General features: G+C 40.7%; 1 protein-coding gene across 1 annotated transcript in view; it reads left to right on the top strand.

Moving 5' to 3' along the window:
• The window catches only part of LOC126174989 (post-GPI attachment to proteins factor 3), a 97,204-nt gene that overhangs the window by 42,377 nt on the left and 41,997 nt on the right, over positions 1–12,830 (top strand). The window contains exon 5 of the mRNA XM_049921469.1: positions 446–582. Coding sequence (XP_049777426.1) covers positions 446–582 — 137 coding nt within the window. The remainder of the gene's footprint in view (positions 1–445; positions 583–12,830) is intronic.

The raw sequence follows: 12,830 nt of genomic DNA, 5'->3' as shown, positions 1-12,830 counted from the left end.
TGTTCATTATGGTCCTACGGCAATCTATGTTGATGCTTTGTGACATACAATCTGTGTGGAGGGAGATGCCCTAGGAAGATGTCCAGGTTCTCCTTGATTCTTTTTGCTATGGCTTTGAGAGGCTGTAATAACATTTCGTGGAGACACCATATCAAATTGTTGAAGATAATGTGCAGTCCTATAATGCTGATCATTTGTGAATTTCATGTATCTAATGTGTTATATGAACTTCATTTCAGTTAGATCTATCTTTCTTGGTGTTGCAAATTTCACAATGTTTGGTAATTAGTTTTCATACGTGAATAACTTGTTTTTTTGGAGGTTTTTGCACATTACAAGATAGATCACTAGCACTTATTAGAGTAAGATGCCAGAAAGATGTTTCTGTCATGTATAATTTTAATAATGCTGTAGCACTTTGCTGACTGACTTTCTCGTATTTCAGGATGATGTCTGGGAAAATTAATCTGCTAACAATGTTACTGACAGCAGTGAGTCTTCTGTTTTTCATTCATCATGTTACATACTTGACAATGGTACACTTTGATTATGGCTACAACATGAAAGCAAACATTGTTGTAGGTAAGTATACTGATTCTCCTTTATACAGCATTATACATCCTTTTCTCTAGTAAAATTTAAGTCGTCTTTCAAAGTGTGTATAGGATTCACACTTTTTGGTACTAATATTTGTACTTCTCATTAATTTATTGCAATTACTCTTATCACATTGTGTTACATTTCCTTGTAATTTTCTGTTGACCTACTATGAGTTTTTCTCTTCATTACAAATTATGTAATCAGGAGTGTATACATTTGACTCCTTCCCTCTTCCAATCCCACCTCCACCCTTCTCCCTTTCCCCCTCATCCTTTTTGTTGGCAGTACATAATTTACATTTTTTGTCAGTGAGCCACTATATCACTATATGGTATGCTGTAGGTTGTAAATAATATACCGGTACTATTTCTTGTATTTTCTATTTCATTTATGGATGGTAGACATAGAGAATGACTGTATGGATCATCTTCTATACATTCTGTGCTGAATGGTCTCTGAGGTATGGAAAGAAGTCGAGGGTGCACATTTTATTTAAGAATAGTATTATGAAACATCTTAATTAAATGGTGTAGTATTACAGTGCAAATAAATAATTTGTAGTTTAATGCATTAATTTTAAGAGTTTTACAAAAATAATCGTCAGTGAGATGAACAGTTCCCCAACATAGAGTTATGTAATTCAGTTATTGCAAGACATTTAATATGTTATATTAGGTTGTTGAATACATGTGAACCTGTGTATCTGACTCATTCCTGTTCTATTGTTAATCCCTTAAACACTTTGTTGAGTTTGTTTTTGTTCCTAATATTATATTTCTGTTTTGTATCATTATAGTGAAAATAATGATGAAGACGCTAATGAAAATATGTATTTCAAAAAACTTCTCAAAATTCCAAGTGTCTATGGGTTCTCTGCAGGGTGATCTACAATAGTCACCTTTGAAGTTTATACCATCACCCACCAGGCAGTGCTACAGAGCTATGAAATGTGAACATTCTCACTGGATGATTTTTTTCCCATGAAGGCCGTTTGTTCAATGTTTGGTAATTCAGAAAAGACATTACAGTTGATTTGCAGAATTTCATCATGGAGCTACTTCTATCAGCAATGAACTATAATGCATTTTGCTGTAAAAAAATCTCATACTGGTGTATTTTGCTGAGTTTGCCCAAAGTTCAAAAATAGGCTCCTGTGTAAGCAAATGAGCAAAAAATTTGACTGAGAAAATGCAGCATCCTAACGGGATGTGAGACTTCACTATATTTGTACAATGTGGAAATGAAGCAGCAATCAACTGTTTGGGTGTTCCAAGACAAAAGTTATTCTTTGGCAAAGCTCTTCCATCAAATTATTGTTTGTCTCTTTGATTACATTGGACAAATAGCAACCACTGCTCTGCAGCAGTGTTTCTTAATCATTTTGATCAGTAGAACTCATTTTAATGTCCTCCTTTATCGTAGATACCCAGATTTGTTTCTGTAGTACATTCTTAATGTAACATTCTTTAAGATGATTATTTGCAACAAAAATGAGAATTATTTTAAATAATGTTTATTTGATTCAAAAAATAATTTCAAGAGTAACCCAAAAGTTCTTAAAGTAACTGAAATTTAAAGTGACATAATCAAACAGCATCAACTTGACTACTTTCTTTTGGAGCAGTTTCATTGGTAATGCCCTCATTACTAACATAATTGTCATTAGTAAAAGGGGTAGTTATTGAGTCCAAAGCAGAGTAGCTAAGTTATCGAGAAGAATGCTGTATTGAACCTTTTTCAAGCCACCTTTCCACCTTGCAACAAAATATCGAAAACAATTTTAAGAGGAAAAAGTGTAGAGGCAAGTACCTTTTAAGGCCAAATAAAGTTATAACATTGTCACAGCAAACTTAAAGAAAGAAAATTAGACTTCTTCATTCAAAAGCATGACAAATTCATAAAATTAAAACTGTTTATGCTCTTGTCTTGTTGCTTTCATTCTTGTATGGAACAGCAAGCACTAGCTGGAGGGACATAAGTGCAGTGTCGCACCACTGTCGAGACTGAAGGGCAGCTGCGGCCTAACTAGCAGTGCCTGGGAGCAGATAATCTCTCATTGCAGGAATGTGTAATCTGCCATTGCCTGCTTCTGTTCCTGTAGGTAGACTTTGATGCTGCTGGTCTCTCTCCTGTCAGGAGGCCACAGCACCTCTCTGCATGAATTCACATGCTCCGAGTAGAGCTGGTGGCTTCTTTTCCTGTGTGCAACCTTTGATGGGTTCATGGGAGTCCAGGTCATCTTCTTCTGAAAGCTATGCACAGCCTCTCTCAGTTTGGGTGTGGCCACACACTAGTATGGCAAGTTCATTGGCCTTATGTTGTCAGCTTGGTGTGAGTCACGTGCAGAGACGTACATCTCAGTGGACGCCACTGCAGGCATGCCAGCACTGACTTCCTGAACATTGTTTCATTGTACATTGCATTTTATAGACAATAATTATTTGATGTTGTATTATTGTATCAATAATGCTTCCAGGCATCAGGCAGGCATCTACCCTTTGCGTTGCTGTTATCCATGTCCTTGGGTTGTGCACCGTCAGCCTCCTGACCTCAACCCATCCACGATCCACCACTCACCATAGTGTCCTTCCGCACCGGTGTTACAGAGAATCTAGTTAGCGAACATAATTGATTAAACTCTACACAAACATGATATCTAAAGGTCACACCAGTCCATTTGTCAAATATCCTCCCATTCTAAGAGCTCCTCCAGTAGTGCTGTTTGATGCAGCCATGCATTGTCATCAATAAAGGTGAAGTCAGGGTTGATGCAACCCTAAAAAGATGCATATGGGGAAAAAGTAGAGTCACAATAATGTTGATCTGTGAGTGTACTTTTTCAAAGATTTGGAGATCAGGGTGTGCATGCAACATTATGCCTCCCCAAATCATAACAGTTGGATCACCAAAACAATCATGTTCGACTAAGCTGCTTGTACCCTCATGTGGTGAGAGGTGGGAACACCCAATACACTCAGGAACATTATTGAACATGATTTTTTGATGCTCTAGGTATTATGGAGCGGGAAGGCATAATATTACATGGACATATTGCCATCCAAATCTCTGAACACGGTACACTCAACACATTATTGTGACACTGTATTCCTTCCACATGTCCATCTTTTCAGGGTTGCGTTGGCCATTACTTAAGTTTTGCGAATGGCAATGTGCAACTACATTGAATAGCGCAATTGGATGAACTCTTGGAACGAGAGAATATTTGGCAAATGGAGTAGGCCTGTCCATTCCCCAGACTTAAATCCCATCGAGCATGTGTGGAATTGATTGGGGATCCATATTGCAGCACTTCCACATACACCAATGACCATCCAGCAGTTGTCAACAATGCTAGTGGAGGTATGGAATGCCCTGCACTAAGACCTCCTTACCACCTTACCAACCTTGTGGCCAACATGGAAGGGCTTTACGAAGCAGGCGTTACTGTCTGTGGTGATCACACCCCCTGTTGAGGACGATGTCCAGTGGACCATCTTAAATGGCAGTGACTTCAGTGTAATTTTAGTGTACAGTGATAATCCATATGCCTCGAAGGATTTGTTTATATTTTAATATCATTGGCTGTCTTTTGTACAACAGGATTGGTACTACTTTTTCCTATATTTGAATCATCCGCAAAAAGAGTGAAATTTGATTTTCTGACAATAATGGAAGTTTAAGCCCATTTATATTTATCAAAAACAACAAAGGACCTAAAAGAGAACAGTGTGGTACACGATATCTCATTTCTTCAAATTCTGAATGCCTATTGGTGTATAATTGTCTTGGAATTGATACCTGCTGCTTTGTGTCATACAGTGAACTTGAGAACTATGAACGTGAACGTGTTGTGTTGTCTATTACTCTGTTTATTAGATTAACTTTTTGTGATGATATCATGCTGCACACTATTGCCATGACTAAATCACAAAATATTTCCAATGATGATAATTCCTGATTATCAACTTCTAGTGTACTATCTGTCAAGGTAAATATAGACTGTTCCGTTGACAGTCATTTTTTTATGTCCAAATTTACTTGCCACTGAAAATATATTTATGTCGTAAGTGTTTATAAAATCTATTATTCGTGACTTCAAAATTTTTTGAAAATGTTGGAACTAATGAATGAGTGTATTCCAGAATGAGATTTTCACTCTGCAGCGGAGTGTGCGCTGATATGAAACTTCCTGGCAGATTAAAACTGTCCTTTCTTTCAGGAGTGCTAGTTCTGCAAGGTTCGCAGGAGAGCTTCTGTAAAGTTTGGAAGGTAGGAGACGAGGTACTGGCAGAAGTAAAGCTGTGAGTACCGGGCGTGAGTCGTGCTTCGGTAGCTCAGTTGGTAGAGCACTTGCCCGCGAAAGGCAAAGGTCCCGAGTTCGAGTCTCGGTCGGGCACACAGTTTTAATCTGCCAGGAAGTTTCAATGAGTGTATTATTCTTATTATTTCATCCTTTCTTTTGTGAATAGACTTGACAATAGCACAAATAAGTTATCTGAGAAGATACCTTTATGAAATGATTAATTGCGTAAGAAATAGGATATATTGCAAAGCTCAGCTGAACAACATTTAATTATTTTTCTACTATTTTCTTCGTAACCAATAGAAATTTTGTTTTTAAGAATTTTGATAACGTTGAAACCTACTAATGGAGACAAAGGATGTGGTTGAATTTTATCAAACTTGTTTTATATGGTGTTTCTTAAAAGCTATTGGTTATCTACTAAGGGGAAAAGTACAAATTTAAATTATATGCTACTGACATAAGAAATTTTTTTAATGTTTCTGTAGTTGGGGAGGCAGCTATCTTCGCACAGTTCATTATATGCCTTAAATAAATTTTGTCACATTCCTGATTCATTTTTCTTCTCTCGTATTTACTGTACAATTAACTCTTACCTAGTTGCTGGATAATCTTATTTTTTCTTGGAAATACGAACATTTTTATGTTCTGGTGACTGTGGTTAGAATTTTGCCGTGCAGTTTTAAATACGTTTCATCACTATCAGTTTTCCTAAATGTTACGTCAAGTGTTCTCTTAGTTGTACCTGATATTCTCATGCCTCTTGTAACCCAAGATATTTCACCTATTTATATAGGCTAATTACTTAAGAGCACTGCTTTCAAAGTAGCTGTGACTATATAAAAGAAAATGAATGGATAACAGGATGAATTATTGCTTAAGTGCCTGTGCGTGCACTGTGATTAGTCTGTCTTTGTCTTTGTGGTCACTGCAGGAGTGATAGGTAGGGGGTTGTAGTATATTCCTAGATTTCTCACTTCATGCTGGTTCCTGAAACTTCTCAACTAGGCTTTTGCAGGATAGTTGGGGTATATCTTCAAGCACCTGCTAGTTCAAGCTTGTAAACATATCTCTGATGATCACCCATGGGCCAAACAAATCTATGACTATAAGTGCTGCCCTTTTTTGTACTTATTCAATGTCCCTAGATAGTAGCTATGTAGTATTGGCCCTACACACTTCAGCAGTATTCTCGAGTGGGTCATAAGAGTGTTTTGTGAGCATTGTCCTTTGTAGATGATTGCATTTTCCCAGGATCCTACTCATGTTTCGAAGATGATTCTGATCCCTAGTATCATAAGACACTACATTTGTTTCTTGTTTGAAGTACAGAATTTTACATTTCTGAAAATTTAAAGAGGGTTCCACTCTGTGCACTGCTTTGAAACCATACCAAGATCTGACTGAATATGTCTGCTGCTTTTCAGACTACTTCATTACAGATAACTGCTTTGCCTGCAAAGTGTCTGAGTTTACTATTAATGTGGTTTGCCAGGTCATCAGTATATGACATGAACAGCATGGATCCCAACACACTTCCCACGGACACACGTCTCATTTCCTGGCCATGCCTATGTGCTCTTCATCTGGCTATTACACTGAAGTACCAAAGAAAGTGGTATAGGCATGCGTATTCAAATACAGAGATATGTAAACAGGAAGAATATGGCACTGCAGTCTTTGAATGTGGTGTTACAGTGAGCGCATGAGCAATGGGACACAGCGTCTCTGAGGTAACAGTGAAGTGGGAATTTTCTTGTATGACTATTTCATGAGTGTGCCGTCAATATCAGGAATCCAGTAAAACATCAAATCTCTGACATTGCTGTGTCCGATAAAAGATCCTGCAAGAACAGGACCAGCGACAACTGACGAGAATCGTTCAGTGTTACGTTAATGTACTTCTTCCGTAAATTGCTGTACATTTGAATGCTGGGCCATCAGTAAGTGTCAGCTTGCGAACCATTCAACTAAACATCATCAGTATGGGTTTTTGGAGCAGAAGGCCCCTCGTGTACTCTTGATAACTGCACAACACAAAGTTTACGCCTTGCCTGGGCCCATCAACGCTGACACTAGACTGTTGATCCCCCTGCGGGTCCAAGGGTTAGAATAGGCCTGAGGTGTTCCTGCCTGTTGTAAGAGGTGACTAAACAGTCTCTCGCACTTTTTGACCCCATGAGTTCAGGTCCCATTCTATGGTTTGACCTGCCAGTTTCAAAATTCTACAGAAGTGTGGGCCATATGGGGAAGGACGCCTTACGTGGTGCATGAGTTCATAGCATGTAAGCTTTCACGGCCGGCGTCTTCATTAATTAAAACTTCCGGACTGAATTGCCGTGGTCCATATATAAAACTTCTTCTCCTTCCTGACGTTTGGTTGTCGGCTGCAGGCAACATCTGAGGTGAGTCGGCGACTGGCTGCTAGGTGCTGGTGGTCCCACTTATATAGAGCGCTTGGATGGCGCCACAACTCGTCACGTGCTTTCGACTTTAAAACTATCTCTGGCTAGTGCCATCTCTCTCGATTACAGATAATTGATTGTCACTTCGTTGGTACAAAGTCGAACGCCATATCTTGTCTTCTTTTCTATTAAAATTATTTCCGTGCTTGTAGATCTCTATAGTTCCTCTATACATGCGAGTGTAATAATGTGAGGCCCTAGCTATCACGCTTATCTCACTAAATTTTATTTCGTGATCACCGTCTTTGAAAATGTGTTCCGCTACAGCTGATTTCTCAATCTGTCCCAATCTACAGTTCCTTTTGTGTTCCGTTAGGCGGGTATTAACACTCCTTTTAGTTGTTCCAATATAAACCATGCCACAGCTACACGGAATTTTATACACACCTGGGGTAGCTAAGGGGTGTCGTGCGTCTTTCACCGATCTTAAACTTTCACCAATTTTCTTGCTAGGTCGAAAGATTGTCTCCACTTGAAACTTGGCCAAAACTTTACCAATACGGTCCGTGATGTTATGAATAAATGGAAGAAAAACTTTTCCAGCTGACAGTTGTTGTCGTGTATTTTCGGACACTTTTCTTCTAGGGTGGAGTGCTCGATCTATTTCCTTGTCAGTGTACCCATTTCTCTTGAAAGCTGTTCTCAAATGACTTAATTCATCTTGCAAGTAAATTGTCTCACAGATGTTATTAGCTCTGTCCACTAATATTTTTATGACTCCTCTCTTCTGCCTAGGATGATGATTCGAGTTCTTATGTAGGTAACGATCGGTGTGTGTGTCTTTCCTATATACCTTGTGCCCTGAAGTCCCATCTGCCCGTTTAATAACCAATACATCCAAAAAATTTAGTTGTACATTACTCTCTTTCTCCATGGTGAATTGTATCCTTGGATTGAAACTGTTTATGTGCACCAAAAAATCACTCGGTTCCTCTTCAGCATGATTCCATATCACAAAGGTGTCATCCACGTATCTATACCATTTCAAAGGGCTTTTTTTGGCCGACCGCAGCACCTGTTGTTCGAAAAATTACATAAATAGAGTAGCAATAGCAGGGCTTGGAGGGCTTTCCATGGCCACCCCATCAATTTGTTCATAAAACTCGTTGTTATATTGAAAATAAGTCGAGGATAGACAATGTCAAAACAAAGCTATTATATCAGTAGGAAACATATCAGCTATGTAAGAAAGAGCTTCGTCAACAGGGACCATGGTGAACAGGGATACTACATCGAAACTGTCAAGATCTCACAATCTAGGAGGGTAAGCCCAATGTCCCATTGAGACCGATAGTAAGTGCCATTGGGGCTCCTACTCAAGAGCTGGCTACATATCTTGCTTCTTTGTTGCAACCGTATATAGGTAAAACTGACTCTCATATTAAAAATTCTATGCATTTTATCGAAAAACTGAGGGAGATCACAGTTAGTCCAAGTGACATTCTTGTCAGTTTTGATGTAGTATCCCTGTTCACCATGGTCCCTGTTGACGAAGCTCTTTCTTACATAGCTGATATGTTTCCTACTGATATAATAGCTTTGTTTCGACATTGTCTATTCTCGACTTATTTTCAATATAACAACAAGTTTTATGAACAATAGTAGTACCCTTAGATTTGATCTCATGAATCTCTTGTCATGGCTTTGCATCTCTGCCTGCGATTCAACTGTTTGTGTGAGGACACTTTCCAGGGTATGTCATCTTCTTCCTTTGCCTCCTGTTCTCTTTCACCCCCATTACAATATTTGATTTCTCTGCACCCAATATCCAGCACGGTAGCCAGTCCATTGTGGTGGGGCCGTCATGTACAAATTTGGTGGTAGCCGTACGGCACCAGCAGTCTTTAAGAAGGGCAAGATCAAATACAATGCCAACAGGTATGACCCTAAATCGTTTCCCTCCCTCACTACACCATGGGAGGAAAGTAGGGCTTCAGAATGGAGAGAGCCATATTCACCTCAGTTTTTGGTCTGTATCAGAACTGATGGAGACTCCATTCTACCTACGAAGCCTCAGTTTTTCGTTGAACAATTTGAGAATAAGTCTGGAGAAGTGACAGCGCTGTCCAAAATGTGAAACAGTGCAGTGTTGATTCAGACAGCATCCCCAGCCCAATCCCGAGCGTTACTCTCCTGTGACAAGCTGGGTGACATTCCTGTTTCTGTCACTCCTCATAAAAGCCTCAACATGGTCCAGGGGATTGTTTTCCATTTCAGTCTCCTCTTGCAGTCTGATGATGAGCTCCGCCCCAATTTAGAATGGTGGAGTGTACATTTCATCCGGTGCGTTTACAGGGGACACAAAGACAACAGGGTTTCTACCAGTGCCTTCATCTTGGCCTTTGAGGGTGATGCATAGCCTAAAAAGGTTAAGGTGATGGTTTACTGCTGTGACGTTAAACCATATGTTCCTCCCCATATGCTGTGCTTTAAGTGCTGGAAGTTCGGGCACATGTCTTGCAGCTGCACTTCCAGCGCCACATGTCGAGACTGCAGATGTCCACTGCACCCAAATACTCCATGTGCACCACCTCCCACTTGCATCAACTGTGGAGAGCACCACTCCTCCTGCTCGCCAGACTGCCCAGTACTCCAAAAGAAGTGCAAAATCATGGAATACAAGACCCTGGACTGGTTGACTTACACAGAGGCTAAATGCATAGTTGAAAGATTACACCCCATTTGATTGACGTCGACATATGCTGCAGCTACATCACCATCACCGTCCCAAGTGCCAGCAGTTCCTAACTCTGTACCATGAACAGTGAGCCCTCCGGGTCACCAGAATACATCCATCCCCTTGGTGGTAGGGGGCAAATCTTCCTCCGTTGCTCTCAAAGCACCTACTTCGGGAGCAAGGCCCCCCAAACGCAGGATCGGTCCCTTCCTCCCTGCCAGAGAAGCAACAGCCTCCTCTGGGTCCTCTCGTGTGGAAGGGGTCCATTGGGGGCTCTCTCCCAGGGCCTCCACTAATGCCATGGCAGACACTCGCCAGCTTCACGGTCTTCCTCCGTGCATGAAGCTGCTTCGGAGAAATCTTCCTAGCAAGCCCCTAAAGAGAAGTGAGAGATCAAGCAAGCTAAGTAGTAGTCTGCTAAGAAACAGGACCCTCTTGTGACCCCAACACCACCACTCCCTATCAGTTCTGCATCTGAGGATGCAGTGGAGATCTCGGCATCCCCTGCGGACCTGAATCTCACTGATGCCTCATCCACCATAGAAATGGCTACAAATACTCAATCATGGCAGCAGGTAACCCTGAGTTGTAAACTGCCTCCTTGCGCGCTTTGTGCCTTCCCAGCTGCACGATAATGTCGTCCTTTAGTGGAATTGTGGCGTTTTTTCCACCACCTGGCTGAGCTATGGCAATGTGGTTCCTGGAAATGTGGACCCCTACTATCCGCAGCTATAGGGGATATTACAAGAACTATAGTGACTATAAAAGTGTGTCAGGTGGAGTTTGTGTCTGTCCTGAACTCAGTATGCAGTGAACCTGTGCCCCTTCAAACCCCTCTTGCAACTGTGGCTGTCAGGATAAGGATGATGTAGGAAATAACCGTCTGCAACATATATCTTCCTCCAGATGGTGCAGTACCCCTGGACACATTGGCTGCACTGATTGATCAACTCCCCAATCGTTTCCTACTTTTGAGAGATGTTAACACTCATAACCCCTTGTATCAAGAGCTCAGATGGAAACCCAGTTCTAAGCAAAGAAGGGAAGGCAGGAAGGTGGAAGGAGTATATACAGGGACTATACAAGGGCGATGTACTTGAGGACAATATTATGGAAATGGAAGAGTATGTAGATGAACATGAAAAAAGGAGATACTATTCTGCGTGAATAGTTAGACAGAGCACTGAAAGACCTAAGTCGAAATAAGGCCCCGGGAGTAGTTCCATTAGAACTACTGACAGCCTTGGGAGAGCCAGGACTAACAAAACTCTACCATCTAGTGAGCAAGATGTATAAGACAGCAGAAATACCCTCAGACTTCAAGAAGATATATTAATTCCAATCCCAAAGAAAGCAGGTGTTGACAGATGTGAAAATTACCGAACGATCAGTTTAATAAGCCACGGCTGCAAAATAACAACACGAATTCATTACAAACGAATGAAAAAACTGTTAGAAGCCAACCTCAGGGAAGATCAGTTTGGATTCCGTAGAAATGCTGGAACACGTGAGGCAATACTGACCCTACGACTTACCTTAGAAAATAGATTCAGGAAAGGCAAACCTACGTTTCTAGCATTTGTAGACTTAGAGAAAGCTTTTGACAATGTTGACTGGAATACTCCCTTTCAAATTCTAAAGGTGGCAGGGGTAAAATACAGGGAGCAAAAGGCAATTTAAAATTTGTACAGAAACCAGATGGCAGTTATAAGAGTCGAGGGGAATGAAAGGGAAGCAGTGGTTGGGAAGGGATTGAGACAGGTTTGTTGCCTATCCCTGATGTTATTCATCTGTATATTGGGCAAGCAGTAAAGGAAAGAAAAGAAAAATTTGGAGTAGGAATTAAAATCCATGGAGATGAAATAAAAAACTTTGAGGTTCGCCGGTGACATTGTAATTCTGTCAGAGACAGCAAAGGACCTGAAAGAGCAGTTGAACAGAATTGACAGTGTCTCGAAAAAAGGATATATCCTGAAAGGAGGATATTAGATGAACATCAACAAAAACAAAACGAGGATAATGGAATGTAGTCGAATTAAGTCGTGTGATGCTGAGGGAATTAGCTTAGGAAATGAGACACTTAAAGTAGTAAAGGAGTTTTGCTATTTGGGGAGCAAAATAACTGATGATGGTCAAAGTAGAGAGGATATAAAATGTAGACTGGCAGTGGCAAGGAAAGTGTTTCTGAAGAAGAGAAATATGTTAACATCAAGTATAGATTTAAGTGTCAGGAAGTCTTTTCTGAAAGTATTTGTATGGAGTGTAGCCATGTATGGAAGTGAAACAAGGATGGTAAATAGTTTGGACAAAAAGAGAATAGAAGATGAGAAATTTGTGGCACAACTTGACTAGAAGAAGGGATCGGTTGGTAGGACATGTTATGAGGCATCGAGGGATCACCAATTTAGTATTGGAGGGCAGCATGGAGGGTAAAAATCATAGAGGGAGACCAAGAGATGAATACAGTAAGCACAATCAGAAGGATGTAGGTTGCAGTAGGTACTGGGAGATGAAGAAACTTGCACAGGATAGAGTAGTATGGAGAGCTGCATCAAACTAGTCTCTGGACTGAAGACCACAACAACAACAGCCCCTTGTGGGGTGGCACCGTGCTTACTGGCCGAGGCAGGGATGTTGAAAATTTACTGTCACAACTCGACCTCTGCCTCTTAAATACAGGGCCTCCACATATTTCAATGTGGCACATGGAACATATCTGGCCATTGATCTCACGGTTTGCAGTCCTGACCTCCTCCCATCTATCCACCGGAGAGCACATGATGAC

This window comes from Schistocerca cancellata, chromosome 3 (assembly GCF_023864275.1).
Source record: "Schistocerca cancellata isolate TAMUIC-IGC-003103 chromosome 3, iqSchCanc2.1, whole genome shotgun sequence".
In the NCBI taxonomy this organism is placed as follows: Eukaryota; Metazoa; Arthropoda; class Insecta; order Orthoptera; family Acrididae; genus Schistocerca; species Schistocerca cancellata.
This window is presented reverse-complemented; position numbering and strand designations above follow the sequence as displayed.